Genomic DNA, 18,492 nt, shown 5'->3' on the forward strand with positions numbered 1-18,492 from the left:
CATTTTGCATTTGAACAAACATCAACTGTGTGAGAACTTCTGAAACCATCTTTGGCGTGTACTTTGAAATTTGACCTTGGTCCACGTTTTTTCCCCCGCACCCCCCAACTCCCCCCAAAAAAGCCTGTGTTGAATCAGCTTCCCACAGTGCGTATGGAAAGCCAAACAAAACCGCTTCATTTAAAAGTTTTTTATTTGAAATGATTTTAAATACAAATAATATATTTTTCCATTTACAATGACAGTTCCTTTGTAAACAAAAGTGGCAGATAGATAGTCATTGGGTCGTTTGTCCCAGCGGAGGCGGCCTGGTGGCCAGTCGCCCGGACGAGGTCTGTCATGGGGAGAGATGGTGGCGTATTTAACCTCACTGCAGTTGGGTTTTTTTCCACACAGCGTAAAAATCACTGATGCTACATTCTATTGCAGAGCGATAAATACTCAGAGTCCAATATAACCTGTTAGGGTACACCTGCTTTGAAGATAATTACAGGAGGCTATAGTGCGCGAAATGTCCGTTTGTTTGTGTGAGAGTGTGTGTCTGTCGGGGGGCGCGTTCCCACAGATATTCAAACCTTCATCGCTCCCACACTAACATGACTATGCCATAATGTTGTTGAATATTCAATCATGATGAGACATTTTTTTATATATATGGTTTGAAAACTGGTCTGTCAGGTTGTCAACATACGGCGAGAGCCAACAGAGCAGCATGAGGAAGCTCAGATTTGTTTTTTTCTCTCCACTCATGAGTCAAAGAGATGGGGGGGGGGGAAAAACTAAAAAAAAGGTTAGAATGGCAGAAAACAGGGAAAAATACCTATGTGTTACATGTGTTATAACTACAGTTTAACGGAGACAAAAAACCGAGACAAAAAGAAAAAGTACACCAGGAGATTTGGTGGAGGGGAATTTTCCACCTGAAATGGCTGTAATCACAAAACTAAGCTTGTTCTGCTTGAATGACTCAAGAGAGAAGGTGCTGCACGGAAATGTCTCGTGCTTTCAACCGGTTTTTGTCCGAGACACATTTCTGATCGTGTTGTTTGTGTGTGTGTGTGTCTGTGTGTATGCGTGTGTGTGTCAGGGAACCACTCGACCACTAACCCCCTTTTACCAGACAAAACTGTACTCGTGGAGAGATCACAGATATGCATGAAGACTGCGGAGCTACAGGTTCCTACGAAGACGCATTCTAAACTGTAACAAAAAGGGAAAACACTCTCGGTTATTTAACAAACGCACAAACAAAAATATTTTTTCTGCTCTCCCAAGATTCACCGGGGCATTAGCACCCAAAGACGTCTATCTCGTGGTATTTCAGTTGTATTCGTAAGGCCTTTTTGGACAATGAGTATACACTGGAATGTGCAGCAAACAAGATGGAGGAGAAAGGAAGTCTCTTCTCCGAAAAGCCACGAGTATGTATCTATATATTATATCATATCATTATCCGTCACAACTTGTATGTAGTTTATGAAGAAGGAGGAGACAAAAAAAAATCATAACACTGCAAGTTTTGTCATTATCGCCTCATTTAACTTCAGGTTAGAATTCATTATTAGATGTGGATCATGGACAGAACTGACAGGAGACCAGTATCCATCCCCTTCAACACACAGTAATTACAAGTACATACACGTGACTGGCTGGCTAGTGTGACCAAATAAAAAGAAGAAGAAGAAAAAAAAAAAAGGTTTAACCGTGCCCCCTGCCAAAGTGTTGACTTGGACGTGAGCCCCGACGAACAGGGCTAAAGCTCACACTCCTGCAGTCTCAGTGTACAATAGAAGGTATCACTGACGTGGAAAACATCGGCGCGTGAGTGATTTTTTTTTTAAGTTTGGAGCGCGAGTTACGTCATGAGGTCGGGTGTTTTTTTTTGTTGTCGTTTTCTTCTCGTCGATGTTGCAAAAAAACGGAATTAGCTGTTACACATCCCCTCTGGCCCCCTTCGAGAAAAGAGCCCAGATTAATAGGTCCTCCAGTCCACAGTGTGTCAACCTTTCATACCTGTACAAACACATACAAGGCTACAAACAGCGCAGCAGACACGCACACCGCCTCACATGCACACCCACTCGCACACATGGGCCTGGTTAAGTATTCACAGATTTCTCTTCCGCCGGCGACGGAAAGCGAAGGAACGAGTCTCTGTAGAAAAGAGAAAATGGTCACAGTCCATGTCATTGTAAGGGTAACATAGATGAGGAAGAGCAGGAGGGCTCTGTGTGTATGAATTGCCCTAATGGATCTGTGTGTGTGTGTGTGTGTGTGTCTGTGTGTCAGGCAGGGCATCGCTGCCCCTCGCTGCTTTCTCTCTCTCTCTCTCTCTGCCCTTCATGGTGTCAGGGGTGGGTGTGTGGCCAGTCCACGGGAGAAGGCTCAGCGTGTGTGTGTACGCGAACGTGTGTGTGTGTGTGTGTCCCCGCTCAGTCGTTGTCCTCGTCGTCGTCTTCACTCTCCTCGATGCCGTCGCTGTCCTCCTGCTCCTCGTCCTCCTCCTCCGTGTCGGGGATGTCCCACTGGGGGTGGTTGTCCATCATGGCCTTGGCCTCGTGAACCTCCAGCTGAGAAAGGACGAGGGACACGGAAAGTTGAAGCTCCAGTTCCACAGAACTTGAAACGTGCTGTGCTTCAGTCAGAGATTATTTAAGACTGGTGTGGTCATAGCATGACAGATGCACTATTTTATTATAATTCCAGATAAGTTATGAAAATGTATTGATTCACAGATGCACTGCACTAAATGTCTAAAAGGTTCTAAAATCAAATACGGCAATAGAAGAATAAATGCACTGGTTTGGCTTGTAACAGTTTCCACGTATTCACAACACCTTGGTAGGAATCAACACCAGTGTTGTTCAGCTATTGTCTCGGCTGTTTTGGCAGAAAAACAACCATCACATCCAGGACAGTTAACACTGATTTGGCTGATGAAACGGACGAGCAAACTACTGGATCCACTAATGAACCACACACACACACACACACACACACACACACAGAGCTTTACTGATACCTTTAGTGGTTTGATCTGGTCCAGTCCCAGGTAGGAATCAGAGCGGAGGATGACTGAATACTGGTAGTTCCCCGTTTTGGAAGGAGCTGGGAACTTCAGCTCCACCTGGAAAACAACACACACACACACACCTTTGTTTAATCTAATCACAGAATCACTCAACATGTAATCATCCAACAGGAAACATGATAACTTGACATTTTAAGTACCACGTTACACTTGTTCCTGACAGAATCACGTAGAAAACAAAGTGGGTGTCAGCCTTTAACGAGGCTTCAACGTCTTTTATTCATCAAAACCAGAAACACTTCCAGGGGCGGCACACACGCCAACACGGCTAAACATTACCAACTCAACACATAACTGCGGTTACTCATGACGGGTCTATCTAATCATCAAGCGGCACCGGGTTGCAGTGCGGGAGGTAATCACACACCATCAATCACCCGATGATGGGGTCCTACTGTAAATATTAGACCGGCATTACCTCAAGCTGTGATTACCATGTCGTACAATTACATACGGCAAACATCTAATTATCAGCACAGGCTAATCATTATTCAGTGTGTGAGAATGAGCTGTGAACAACGACGGCAAATCCGCAGCTCTGCCATGAGGATGTACGCGGCCCTTCTGCCCTCGCTATCCAGAGGAAGACAACACGTCTGTCAGACACGCACGCGGCGAATCAGCGTTCCCACAGCACCGACAACAGGAGGTCGTTGAAGTGACAATAATTGGTTGGACTGTTCGGCACGTGGGGGGGGTCACCTCTGGCTCTGACATCCCTTCAGAGCGGTGACAGCCGGTCACGCAGAGCAACCTCATTAAGCTTTTACCTCACCGACGATCCGTGCTGCTGCCGGAGGACAGCAGGAGCAGAGGTGCAGGTTGTGCAAAATAAACACACATACACACACACACACACACTCGCACACCCCTTGAAGAAACAGCGACACAAGTGCAAATGGTTGCCTAGCAACAGGGTGTGTGTGAGGGGGTACGGTGAAGCGCACACTTTAAATTAATAAGGTGTGAACACATACACACACCTTTACTTTGTGCTCCTCAAGGATTTTGGAGAACCCAAGTGATTTGTAGAAGTCACCTTGGGCTCTCCGAAAATATAATGCTCATTTTATGAACTGAAAGTTTCATCAGAAACACCTCCTGTGGGCTGCTGGTTTTGCAAGAATTGCCAGTAAACTCACACACACACACACACACTCAACCTAACTGTAATCTGGACTTACATTTATAATAGTCTCCATGAACAGCTGTATATTCAGTAAAAAGTCCCCATAAGGAATCTCACACACATGCTAACCTCTTCTGTGTCTTGTAGCGTGCACACGTGGTAGGGCACGGAGACGAGGGTCTGATCTCGCCGGTCGGCGATGTACAGCCACCACCACTCCTGCTTTTCCTCTGGGAAGTAGAGGCTGTACACGGGGTGCGTCACCTTCGACTTGGTCTCGAGCAGGGCCCGCTCCCGCCGCTGGATGCTTTGCTGCAGCGCCTCCCACTCCTGAGGGGGGGAGATGTGGACAGTGGAGGATGCAGGCGATGTTTCCTTTACATTGTAAATTACTTTAAATGTGTCAATTGAGTCATCACTAGCAGATGAACCCATGTGAAGTTCTCTGACCTCTTCGTCGTCTCCAGCAATCTCGTCCACCTCTGTGTCGCTTTGCTTGTCGCTGTCCTCGTCTCGCTCACTGGGAGAGTCCTTGGTGGCTTCGCCCTCGTCTGATTCGCTGCCCTTGTCGGATGCCTCGTCCTCTTCCTCCTTTACTGCTGCTGGTGTTGTTGTTGCTGCTGCTGCTGCTGTTACTGCTGCTGCTGCTGCTGCTACGACTTCCTGCAACATCAACACGGGCGACAGGAATATATTAAATAGGCAGCATGTTTATATTATATATTCATATGACATTCCAAGTCAGCGGTCGCTGCAGACATACGTTTCCTGCCACGTTGCCGTTGGCCTGTTTGGTTTTGGCAGGCACAGGAGTCGGCTTCTTCTTCGTTAATTTTTTCTTCTTGGACTTGGCTGTTTTCTTGGCTCCTTTACTCTTGTTCTGCCACACTTTGGTTTTGGCTTTACTTGCGTCTGCTTGCTTTATATACACAGAGACACAATCACAAAAGGAAGGTTAGGTGAACACAAGATGTCTGTAAAATAAAACTTGTATTTATCGCTTAGTCTAATGAACACTTAATAAATCAGTGTGAGTTGGTGTTTGTGTGTGTTTTCCTTACTGCTTCCTCTGTAGTGGCAACCTCCTCTCCTGGACATGGTGTAGAATCCTGCTCTTTTTCAAACATGTCCTATGAAGGCAAACACACACAGCGTTCAAATTTCAACCATGCACCAAGTGAACAGCACACTCTAGTGGTCTTCCATGGAAATGCATGCATGCGACATACTAAGTACATTTTATTCACAGCAATGTCTTTCTGTTAACTCACAATTATGTCAGTGTTTAACCTAATGCCCTCATTCCTTACCACCATCCGTTTTCTGGTTAAGGTGACAGTGACTGTGACGATAGAGCCTGCGGTGATGTTATTGCTGTCTTCATCATCAAGGACTGGGGAGAGAATAAAAGCAGCTTGAAATGTCTTAAAATAGACAGAGACAACATCTAACATCTGGTTTGTCTGACACTATGCAGAGAGTTAATTCAATTCAAGCTTTCGCTCAAACCTCATCACAAGTTTGCTTAATTCTTTCAGTTATTGCCGAAGCATTCCTAGAAAAAGATTATTTTCCAGCAGTTTTATTCATGTCCTACATCTTTTGCTATGTATTGATGCCATCTCACTGTACTCTGCAGTTAATCAGTAGCAGGAGCATATCTACATTCACAGTAACAAAAACTGTACCGCAGTAAATTCTCCTCAGGCGACAAAAGAAAAGCATTGACAGCTGATGGGAGTGTTTCAAGTCAAAACGATCTCAAACAAACTGTTCCTTTTTTTTTTCTGTGTGTGGATTTTAGGACTGACCCTGCAGTTTGGTATCCATGGTGATGTGAGGGAAGCTGCCCAGCACAGACATGACCTCATCGTACTTCTCCTCCCCCAGGAAACGCAACATGCTGCGTCTGTCCGAGTCCTTCAGACTCACCAGGTCCTGAAGGCTCCGGACTTTATACTGAAGAGTCAAGGACACATAATGTAGTTACTTTAAAAGCCGCTCCACCGCAGTGCATGTGGGCACGTACAGACAGGTGGTAGGTACCTTCTTGGAGATGCAGTAGCGGAGGTGCTCCTCCTCAAAGTGGGGCAGCTGCAGGAGTGGTGACTTGGACTCCTGCAGGCCCTGCACGCACATCTGGGTCAGCTTCATGCAGTTCTCTATGGTTACCAGTCGAGGAGCGTGGAAACCTGCACAGAGACATGACGGTGTGCACATGTCAGCATTCTTGAAAAACGTATCACTGCATCACAATATATCAATTTATCCATTAAAGAGATGCGTTTGCTTACAAGATACAAATTATAAATAATAATTTTACTACATTTAATTTTTCTTTACTGACTTTTCCCCCACGTTCTGAATATGTAATCCCTGAAGAAGGGGGTTTGTAATTAGGGGTGTCTTCTTATCCCCAAAAAAGGATGTGCCAAATGCATGGGCATGACACAGAAATAAAAAATATATGTATTTATACAACAAACTGTTTACTTTGACATTGTTTAGTTGTATAGATACACAGCTTGACTGCTTTTAAACATTGACAGACTATGGTTATTTAACACTGGAAAATGTGGCTCAGGCTTGTAATTTCTACCAAACAGCACGAGATAAAGAGCAATGACTGACTGAACCATTTCTTAAATAGTTCAATGTGCTACTTTTGACCACATTAACACATATATATTATAACATATACCTCCTCTGCTGTTGGCCATCATAGTGAGCTGACAGCCGACGTTGATCATCTCTTGCAGGAGGGGCGGACTCTTTCTCACCACAAACCTCTGATCTGGAAACAGAATAAACATGTTCTGAATAACATGTTCCTGACCTGGGTCATGTTTCTTACAAAAATAGAGACGAACACTATGATGCAGATCATTCCGGAAAGCTGTCCAAACACATGACGCGTGTTATCAATCACAATGACAGACTAAATGTTTTTTCCATGAACCTACATTACTCACTATCGTGTTAACGTGTTAAGATCAGCTTTCTCCATTGTGTTTTATTAAACATGTAAAAACAGCAAAACAAGTCTCTCCCAGACAGCTTGCGAAAGCGACGCTTGCACATTAACCTGTATAGCCGTGTAAACAAACAGTTTAGCATCTCTCTCTTGATCTGCTATTGAAAACGTAATGCCTGATAAGCCAGTACCAAATCATCAAATGTAATCAATCGATCAAATGCAAAGTGTTTAAATGTTCAGTGTCCTACCTTCATCCAACTCCTCTGATACATCCATACGAGCCAGGTGAGCGAGCACCAGGACCCTGGCCTTTAAACTGTAGGGATAGCAGAACGGAGGCTCCTTCTTCTTCACGTTTATGTTTCCTAATTCACGGATCAACTGGAAGGACAAGGGGCAGGTTGCTTTTTCCAAACACTTAAAGAATGTTCCTTTTCCATTCTAGACAATCTATCTTTATCCACACACAAGTCAAAGCACGCTGTGTGGATGTCTGTAAATACCTGTGGCACTTCTATGTTGTCTGTTGGTCGTATCGTAGCTTCTTTATTGCTGCGAGGGTCAAACTCAAACGCCGCCGTCAACACCATGGCCAACCCTGGAGGTCGAGTATAGTCAAGAATAAATACTTGTGAAAAAGAAGTTGACAAGAAATGATGGCCCCCATTGAAGATGACCAGTGGCGATAGCAGTCTTCAACCAAAAAACAGTATTAACTACAGGGACACACTGTATTTCAAGATTGTTTGGTGAAGCTAATTTGTGGGTATAAAAGTGAGAAGTTTTAAACTCACGCTTCATGTTCATGTTTGGCGTCTTGTACATAAAATGCATGAAGAGTTGGGTAGTGTTGATGAGGATCTGGTCTCCACTGTAGCGAATGGAGCGGTACCACCACGTGCCCTGAGATACAGAGGGAAAAACAAAGCAGGGCAGAGGAAATTAAAATGGAACATCCAGGGTATGAGAAGAAATGGGACCCACATTATTCTACAGACAGTGGCATTAAATCATGACCACTTACCACAACGACAGGAAGGATGACCATAAAGGCCAGTCCATAAACCAATAGCACCTGCAAAGGAAAACAAAAACCATCAGACCAAAGTTTGTCTTAAATAAGACCTGATTAGCATAATTAAGATAAGTTAAACAATTTCTTAACTAGATTGACATAATCAATGAATAAATTTACCAGCATTGAGTTCTTCGAGTCAACGATCCAGGCAGGCAGGGCAATACCAAAGCTCGTAGCTGGAAAGAGAGACATAAGAGACGATGGACCAAAATGGCAGAAACCCCTATTTACATACTGCTGTTCAAGAAAAGTTGAGAACTTCTTGGTACTGCTCCACTGTTACCGTTCTAAATCGACAAAATTTAAAACCATCCACTCCGTGTTTAAACTCACCTCCTGGTCCATCTGGGTTACCCCACAATTCCATGTTCTTTCGCGACTGTTCATTGGTCAGACTGTGAGGGGAAAAACAAGTAGACACAAGTAATCAATGGAAACCGAATGCCAAGCAGAAGAAGATGATTACTTTCATTATTGATCGCAGATGCGGTTTGGCTGTCTGGGTTATGAATGACACTCACGCAGCGTAGGCTTTGGCAATTCTCATGAATGTGGCCTCATCACCACCTTTGTCAGGGTGGAACTTGAGTGACAGTACACGGTACTGCTTCTTGATTTCTGACACAGACGCACCCTGGAGACAGAAATAGAACCATTAGTCACACATTACAGATTCAGTCAAATGCGAGAGATACTTTTTTTGTATATCTTGTTCCAAATATGGATCCAATATCTTCAGGGGAGATAAAAATACATAAACTTGAAGACCTCTGTGGTTCTGTTGATTAAAGCATACAATATGTTTTGTGCGTCTTTACCGGGTCCAAGCTGAGGACTTCATAAGGATTGTACTCCTGGTACTCTCTGTCCAGCTTGGATACCTTGTAGGCTAGCAGCAGGAACACAGCCCACCCAAATAATAAGGCCGCTTTCCTGAAAATGGCAACACACACAAAGAGAAAATGTTACACCCAAACATATAAATCCTCAGTCCCAGTCTCATTTTTACGATCCCACTGGAGATCAGGTTATTAAGACTTTATATTATAATTCTGCAGAATCTGGCTACAATGTAAACAGGCTCTCGCTATATTACAGCTAGAAACACAATTGTTTCTCAAACACATCTCATCTTAACATGCTGAATACGAGCATAAGAGACAGGACCGGGCCTGACATTATTGTTGTTTAGTATTTATGCATGGAGTTGAACTTGTTTCCATGACAATGGCAAAACCCTATGGCCTGCGCTGCAGCATCTGTTGCCATGCCAACCACTCACAAGCCTCAAGAGTTGTCTGAGCAGCTCAACCAGAAAAATACAAGATAGATTTCAATCATCAACACCATCTTCATGATACAGTTGTGAAGAGGAACTGAGTGCAACGATCTTGAGATAAGAGAAAACCGTTGTCATTCATGCCCCTGAAAAAAACTGTTCCACCAGCTTCAGTCCAAAACGCAAAGGTGCAAATTAAGAATATAGATTTTGGTCTAGTCAAGTGACAGAGCGAGAGTGGAAAGTATGAAGCTGAACAGATGAGACGGCAGAGACAGAACAAAGAGGAGATACTCAGACAGACGCTCTGTGAGGAGGAATCTAATGAGCAAGGAGAGAAAAGCGGAGCGGGAAGCACTCGAACACACGTCTTCCCATTAACCCACACACACAGCACGGGTAAACAACACTAAGGAAAAACAGGGACTTGTTAAGATAAATGTTAATCTGTGCAACACAGCGTTTACACAAGCTGCACACATCACTGAGAGGTTTACGCAGGAAAACAACATCAACCGAACTTGGGCCAAAAGAGAACCAAAACAAAACGTCCATATGTGCATTTACTGCCAACCTGAGTCTGTCTACAAACCAAGGAGAGAAGCCTATGTCCCTGCTTCACACTGCTGTTGCAACATCTCTGTCCAGCTACACTCAATTGAAGCTTGAGTTATGAGGAACACATTTCAGCTCAGGCGAGTCACATCTCAAACTCAGAGGTTACGTGACATTTGGCAACAAAGGAGACGGAACCTAACCCTTTATTAAAACGCCAGAACAAGTTTAGGCCAAACATGGAAGTACCTTGTAATCAACATGAAGCAGAACTTGGTTTAGAGACAACAATATTTCCACAATTAAATAGTTCAGGTGCCAACTTTAACTAAGAAGAGTGATCAGCTGTTATGTCGATTCATCCCCCACCAACTGTGTGTTGCGTTCACTCTCCCTGACTTTGTCGGCATCACATTTTATTTCTACTACAAACTAGAAACCCAATTTGATGAAACTCACTTTAGTGTTGGGACGATGCTCTGCTGGGACTTCATCAGCCGGAGCCGGTACCACAGGCACCGGCCGTGGACCCTCCTCAGGCTCTTCAGACGCAGTTGTTCTGTGAGGACGGACGGACGCAAAAGGGATTACTGACACATAAGTATGGTTTAACCAGTCTCGATCAGTACTGGGGATTGCACAGTTATTTGGAAGTGCTTGAAATTCTCAATCCAGCTTGCACTGCTCTCATCCTATCCACCTCGTCCCTTCTGACTGCATTCTATGCTGTGCTGTGTTTGCAGTACTTATTGTGTTGCGTACTTGTATGTTTCGTTTGTCTACTGTTCTGTCTACTTGTATACACCGGGGATTAGAGAGAAACGGCATTTCAATCTTGTCCATGTCTTGTACACACTTTGACTTTGAAATCAAGGGAGAGAGAGAAAATCGCACTATTATGGATTGTGTATGCTGGATTCAGGAAGGGATACAAGGACTGAAATGATATTTAAATCACTGCAATGCAAAATGGATGAAGGATGATTGTGTTAATGCCATGCTTTGATCTTGGATAACCGAATATCTACGTGTAGTCTCCTATCGTGGTTTGCTATCAGAACTAGCCACACTCTCAGTGGCGATACAGCCATTCCCGGTGGAGCAGCTGTGTAACGTGTGTTAGCATATGTTACACAACTCGTGTGTGATTAGCTGTATTGTTGACAACAGATACGGAGATAAGCTTGCACCAGGGGAAGGGCGATAAAGACACAGGACGCTGATGTAGCTCGAACTGCACGTCAGCATCCACGTTCCCCCACAGCAGGAGGAGCAGCAGCAGCTAATTGTGGCCGAGGGAAGACAGGGGGACAGCTAATGGGCTGGTAATTGGTAAAGAAGGATGGGTAGTCCCCGTGTCAACACTGCTCGACTTGTGCCGGGCTGTGAACTCTGGCTAACGTGAAGTCCCTGCATCGCCTGGTCGTGGCTGCTTGTGCATGTAGCAGCTAGTAAGCTAAGCCTGGATAACAGACGGCCAGGCGGTGACTTAGTCCGAGTCAAGCCGCTGCCCACACACGCTACGAGGTTATTTAGTTAGTTAGCTAAGTTAGCACAGAGCCAGACATGGGGCCTTACCAGCATTCTGATCCCGGGGCCAGAGGTAGTATGTGGCCGGGATCACAATGAGTCCCACGAAGGACGTCAGGAAATAGAAAAAGGTGTTGCCGCTGTCATCGTACTGGAACTGCTGGCCGGCCATTTCGTCGCAGGCGCTGGGGTCGCCCTGCTTCTGCTTCTTCTTCTCCGCCGCCGCGCTTCCCCTCCTGACTCAATGTGTGCGACTTGACAGACCGTAAGCTAGCCTGCTAGCCAGCTAGCATCCAGCAGAGACTGTCTGATCATCGGTGTACGTGGTTTACGCACGCGCACTGAAGCCTCCCATCTTCTTCTACTGCGACCGACCCGACGACGTCTGGGAGCGCTACTGACACCTAGCGGCGGTGAGGGAGACAGAACGGAGCTGCTTAATGTGGGTGCATGAGAGAGAGAGAGAGAGAGAGAGAGAGAGAGAGAGAGAAGAGAGAGAGAAGAGAGAGAGAAGAGAGAGAGAAGAGAGAGAGAGAGAGAGAGAGAGAGAGAGAGAGAGAGAGAGAGAGAGTTTGTGTTTCCCATACACACACAATCATTACTTATGTGTGGGTGACTGTTTGGAATTAGAGCACTGCCCTGGTAGGTGCAGATTGGAGAGCTCCCCCCCCCCCCCCCCCCCCGGTTGATGGCGACTGCTGTGGAGGTAAAGATGGGTTTTATTTTTCTGCAGGACATCTAATGAGAATTCTTCTACATCCAGTTGTTGTGTGGCTGTGTCCTGAATGCAAGTAAACATGAATAGTTCACGTTCATTGTACACCATTTAAATTCTGAACTAGTTCATAGTTCAGTTCGTTTCATAGATTTAAGGTGGAAAGTGAGAATGAAAGACTTAACTTGTTAAAGATAACCTTATCCATCACTACCCCTTGCCTTTACTGTCAGAATCTTTATCAGACAGTGTGTAAAAAAAAAAAAAACTGCGCTCGCGCACATCCTGCGCAGAAGCCCATTGCGCAGGAATTGCGCGCGCAGTTTTTTTTTAGTTTTTTTTTTATTTAATTTGTAACTGTTTTCATATTTAATAAATTTAAATAGTGTAAGATATTTTGCAATTAATAGGACAAATCCTGCCAATCTGAAGAGCTCAGTATTTTGCCAGCCCAAAGATGGGCAGGAGTGGGATTCGAAAACAGATCCTTCGTTTTGAAGACAGAACACTTTACCAACTAGGCCACAACACCTGATGTTTGCCCTGATGAACTAAGCACTCTAGGATGATTTAACATACTTTAAAAACCTATTGTTAGATAATAACCCAGTACTTTCTAATCTTGTCTTCAGACGCCTTACAAGAATCACAGTCTGCTGTGATGTCCTGAGGCTGCCCCCTGCTGGCTGCTGGGTTCCTCTGCTGCTCTAGCTTGGTTTGTGCAACTTGTGATTAACTTTAATTGTCCATAAAAGAAAATCTTTAATATCCTTCAAGGGAAATTTGATGTACAATCAGCAATCAGTGCACAAAAAAAACAGGTCAACAGGTTTATGTAATAATGGACCAATAACCACACAACTTGGTAGAGGAAGCTGCACGGATCAGAGATGAACCTATATGGCTCTGTTGAGCTCTACTGAGTGCCAGTCATTGAGTTGCGTTCAGTTCATCTTTCTCATAAAAGTAAAGTGAACGTGTTCAATGAACGCATTATTTTGTGTTCCTTCATGCACAACACTGCCTGAATGTCAGAGGGTTGTTCCCTCCAATGTGTTTGGATGCCAGTTGATCACCGTCTATGTTTCCCCCTCTTTGCAGATTCTTCTACGACCTTTTATAATTGTATTTAATGCTTTTCAAAATATTTTATTGTGACTCTGAACAAACTGAGTCTCGTTATAACATTTGTTTCTTTCTCTTTTAAATTTTTCTTTAGGCAGTAGGAAGACCTGCAGGGAGTAGTCGTGGGATGTACACCACTTTGCATGGTAGGTCTGAAGGCTGGTGGTCACTTGAACAGGGTGTAGACTTGTTTGTCCTGGCAGTGTAAGTTGAAGGCTCATCAGTGTGCTAACACGGTGCTGTCTATTGGAGGTTGCGATAGAATCTCTCTTTGGTAAGTATGCTGCCTATACATTACATAATTGCCCAAGGCTATTTATGTTAATGTATGTGTTGTTTCTCAGTGGTCTCTGTAGTTCAGTTATTATAAATATTAGGAAATAAATCTATCCCATTCTTAAATAAACATTTGATTGTGAACTGAATGCTTGATTTTAAGACTCAAAGCAGAATTCAAACATTTGAGGGTCATATCAAACATGCCTTGTTAAAGAAGATGGAGAAAACATATAATTTGCTTTTTTCACTTTATTTCCTCTGCAGATTGATCCTGTCATACGTGCACCATAATTTCCTCCAGAGGCTTGCGTTTCAAATCCGGCACGGTGGCATCAGATGCAGGGTAACCTACTGGCAGCAGCAACAGCAGCTTCTCATTGGCCGGCCTTTTGAGGAGCAGCCTGAGCCGGGGGCCGCAGTTGAGGGGAGTGGATGTGACGGTAACGAGACCCACATTCTGATGAGCAAATGGACAGACACAAAATGTAGTCAGTTGCTGGGCAGTTCTATTTTGCCCGCGACAACAGATGGAGGTTTGATTCAATCCTTTTACCTGCAGTGCTGCCAGCAGGATTCCACAGGATATGGAGACACTGATTTCATTGTAGTAGTGTGTCTTTTTCTTGCCGTTGGGCAGAGCCCCGTAGGTCTGTTTGAAGATGAGGATCAGGTATGGTGCCACATCCAAATACTCCTTTACCCAGTTCGTCCTACAGGAGAAAAGAGGAAATGGTGAAATGAGATGAGGTTTAACTTTACAATGGTCCTAATAATCATTTTGGTATAGAGCTCACTATGGAGCAAGTGTTGGTGTTCACCTTATTTTGGCCAAATCTTGCACCCACTTGTCCCCCATCCTCTGACGGTAGTTCATCTCCTCCTCCTCCTCCACCAGCAGTCTGACCTGATGCTTCATCTCTGTGTCTGAGACCACAACGAATGTCCAGGGCTCCGTGTGTGCGCCACTCGGGGCCGTACCTGCCCAGAGTGAAAAGAGGTGCCAATACACAGAAAATATTAGAAAGACAATACATTACATAGCAGCATCTAACTTACTGAATGGCAGATTGACAGTGGTCATTTTTTTCACATGCCTGCAGTGCGTATGACATTGTCGATGACCTTTCTTGGGACCGGCTCTGGGCTGATGAATCGGACGGACCTCCGCTGGTTCATCAGACTGTAGAAATCTTTGCTTCTCTTCAGAGCTGTTTCCTCGGGATAACGCGGCAGGGAGAAGGCCACATGTGGAAGCTCCTCCTCCTCATGGCTGTCCGCCAAATCAACATCCTCTAAAACAATGACAGAAAAGATTCTGATATAAATGTACCAAATTGGTTACTGTTACAAAGTGCTTTACTAGGATGAAATTCCACCAGATAAGTAGACAAGGAGACATGAGCAGAGAAAAGAGAATATAATGGATAAAAATACATAAATAGGATTATGTGTATGTTTAAGGAGCAATTTAAAAGGAATAACTAGAATAGAACCAATCGGTCCTAATAGATAGCAAAATCCATATGGGGGCTCTGATATATAACATCCCATCCCTGTTTGACACCAAGTGAGTAACCATCATGGGCTTCATCCACGGTTTTTAGCATTCAAGAGCACACCAGGTCAATAATTCTGATATTTATTTGGGTGAAAGAGAGGCATTAATAGGAGGGCATCTGCAAAGACTTCTTCGATTTGTTCTGATGAGTTAAAGTCATCTCGAATAATGCAAAAATAATGGTTGCAACAGTCTGCCATAAAACATTTCTGTCACAAAATGAAAAACTTAGTGTGTCCTCCTGTGATATATAGCATTGGTTCTCTGTGGAGCAGCTCATTACAACCCATAGTTATCATTTGTTATGAAGTGACCCCGTGCCAACTATAGAAATTATGATCAGAGCAAAGTGCGAAGTCCATGTTGGGAGCAGATTGGGATGAATAGGAGGGTGGAGGGATTCTCCACCCCGAATTGTGCCATGAACTGACATATGATCCGACCAGAGTACTCTGAGTATGCTCACTTCACTGCATGTGTCTGTGGTGGAACAGCCCTTCATTCCACCTGTTCCCACTCAACAACCACTGCATCGTCTGGGACCTCTCTCACCCACTCGTCCTTGCTCCCTTACATCCTCTCAGCACATTTCTCTCCGGCATCAGTGGTGCAAAACGGCCTTCTCCAATAACACAATAATTCAATTGTTTTCCACCTTGAAAACAATCGGTCCTCCACCTCCTACAATTTAAATGAATTTGTATAGCCCCAAATCACTTACATTGGAGGAGAGAGACCACGATAGTTTTGTCACTGTCGTATTAAAGCTATGTCTGATTTTTATTCATGCTAAAATCGTTAGCTAATAGGATGAACTCTGTGAGTGCAGCAGTCACAACCAGGCCCTCAGGCCAGGATCAAATACAGGAAAGGGGCCAAAAGGCCACTAGAGAAGCTACTGTACCAGAAGGACAAGCAGAAGATGTGTTTAGTGACATCAGCAGTGTTCGTGTGGGATTATGACGTGTAGTGTGAGGTGTTGTGGAGTAAAACTAAAGCAAAGGGCTAAACTAGAATGCCACTATACCTCCGTTAAGATCCCACAATCCCCTTAAATTGAATCGAGCCCACCAAGCTCTCCATAGGTCTTGTTTCATCATTGTCATATGTGACAGTGCATTGAATATTACAAGGTTTTAGACGGTTAGCCAAACATAAGCAACTGTTTCTGCTGCCAAAGCAAAGAGAAAGAAAGAGAGGTAGTTAATGTGTGATGAGCTCAGACGTTAATGTATAATCATGTTAAATATTTACCAATGTTTGGCAATTTGTTTAATAGAAGACATCACAGTTTTAGGATAAAGCAACAAAACAGATCATTAAATCAGGTATGTTGTATAAAATACATTTTCTATCATTGTGAAACTTTAATGGAACCAATGTAAACTTGAATGTATTCTTGGGACTGGAAAGGAAAGTTCAGCCCTGCCCAGCTTCTTCTCTTACCGTCCTCCGCTGCTGTGATCTCTGTATCATCCTGTAGGTCCTGGTCCACCCAAGGTCTGGACCCCGCTGTGGTTTGTGGCGGAGAGGTCCGCGTGGTCTCCTGTGGCTTGAACAGGATGAAGCCTATAACCAGGCACAGGAGCACAACCAGAGCAGGCGTGAGGATGGACAGGAGAGCCATGACTAGCTACCTGGCAGAGTGCAGAGAAGAAAATACGGGGAGTTGATCATTGTTTTTCTTTTTTCTTTTTCCGGTCAGGCACAGCTGACCTGATGTTATGAAACACTGTTGCTGTTATCTGAATTGAGTGCATGCGGCTGCCATGAGGTCAAACGGGTTGTTTGTCATTTCCCTGTGGTGTGACTTTGAACACATTTATCAGCAACTCTGATGCTGGTTAAGGTGCTAAATCACATGACTGATGTATAGCTTATATATGTATATATATATATATATATATATCTTATGCATGGCCACCATAAAAGAAACATTATCATAAATTCCTTTACTGTGCTATAAATTCCATCTGTGTTAATTATTCACCTTGTTTTCATGATCTTAAGTATAAAGTTTACATTAGATTACTCCAGCACATGCCTGCTTTTATGTTCAGATAATAGAATTTGAGCAGAGGCAGGTCATTTGCTCTTTCTTTGTTTTTGCTGTTTAAAGATATTCAATTATTTTTGTTCACTTTTCATGTCCTGCATTTCTTGTCAAATGCCTGGAGGAGTTTTTCATACGTCTCAGTATAGTCAGATATCATCATGCCTGAACAGGACATGATAATGAATCAACTCCATATCTACTTTTCACAAAAGAAATGATTTTGTCACAATAAACTTTTTCTTTGAATAACAACAGCCTGCAGGTACTTTTCTTGATCGTCACCGAGCATGATGATTGTCAGTGTCAGCGATGACACGTAACATCTACATGACTGAGAGATGTAAATCAGGGACAAACTTAAAGGAAAATTTAGTGTACAATATATTGGTTATTTTCTTATATGATTTTAATTTATGAATAGTTTAATGTGCAATGTATGCCCCGCAGTCCAGAGTTACCCACACTTGGTTGAAAGAGAGAACCCCTATAGGCCAGGTGTTACCCAGGACCTTATTTTGCACAATCTTAGAAGAAATCTTAAATTAAATACCCCATTGCATAATTTATTGCATGGCATGTGTCAGTGAGTTTTTTTGTCGAGAGAACTGTGTGACAAACTGATCGAGTAGCCTGATTTATATATTTATTTTATTAGGAAAAATACTCCATATGACCAAAAGGTGGCGCAAAGGCGTCCTTCAGTGTCTGGTTGTGTTTGGGTTCAGACACGATCAGCATATCAATACATGTTGGTGATCCAGTTTCAGGTGTGCATATCCAATCCTGTTCTCATCTGCGCATCAAACAACAAGACCTACATACCCAACATGAATATTTTAGTAAATAATGACATCAAAAACACATGGTTATAGAGGAGCTGAACTCTCCAGTGCGCGCTGGAGCACATGAGGAGCACCGTGTAGGGAATTTAGCTGGCACACTGCAAACATTGTGAGCTTTAATAATGTTATTTAAATCACAAACTGCTGAATATATCTTTAAGGGTAATTAGAGAGATTTTACTTATTTTCTTTGCTGAACTTCCTTCACATTTTTGCCATTTTAGGTGTTGGAATGGACATTTTTATGTCATGTTTTATTACATGAAATTCACCTTAAC

At 43.7% G+C, this 18,492-nt stretch overlaps 2 protein-coding genes across 2 annotated transcripts; both read right to left on the reverse strand.

Annotated features, from left to right (window-relative positions):
• Positions 1–175: 175 nt before the first annotated feature.
• On the reverse strand, positions 176–11,986 carry sec63 (SEC63 homolog, protein translocation regulator). Its single transcript, XM_062410918.1, has 20 exons — positions 11,688–11,986; positions 10,569–10,668; positions 9,094–9,208; positions 8,797–8,909; positions 8,609–8,670; positions 8,393–8,451; positions 8,222–8,272; positions 7,992–8,100; positions 7,701–7,795; positions 7,446–7,578; positions 6,922–7,014; positions 6,267–6,412; positions 6,032–6,179; positions 5,531–5,613; positions 5,282–5,350; positions 4,984–5,139; positions 4,671–4,883; positions 4,350–4,550; positions 3,023–3,127; positions 176–2,570 (listed from the first exon to the last, which is right to left on the reverse strand). Exons 1-20 carry the CDS (start codon positions 11,809–11,811, stop codon positions 2,433–2,435), a joined length of 2,313 nt encoding a protein of 770 aa, XP_062266902.1. The 5' UTR covers positions 11,812–11,986; the 3' UTR covers positions 176–2,432.
• A 2,003-nt stretch (positions 11,987–13,989) lies between these two features.
• Positions 13,990–16,998, reverse strand: iyd (iodotyrosine deiodinase). The gene is made up of 5 exons (XM_062411912.1): positions 16,763–16,998; positions 14,853–15,050; positions 14,577–14,736; positions 14,312–14,468; positions 13,990–14,215 (listed from the first exon to the last, which is right to left on the reverse strand). The coding sequence occupies exons 1-5, from the start codon at positions 16,941–16,943 to the stop codon at positions 14,033–14,035; spliced, it is 879 nt and encodes a 292-aa protein (XP_062267896.1). The 5' UTR covers positions 16,944–16,998; the 3' UTR covers positions 13,990–14,032.
• Positions 16,999–18,492: the final 1,494 nt, after the last annotated feature.

Source organism: Platichthys flesus, chromosome 18 (assembly GCF_949316205.1).
Source record: "Platichthys flesus chromosome 18, fPlaFle2.1, whole genome shotgun sequence".
Lineage (NCBI taxonomy): Eukaryota > Metazoa > Chordata > Actinopteri > Pleuronectiformes > Pleuronectidae > Platichthys > Platichthys flesus.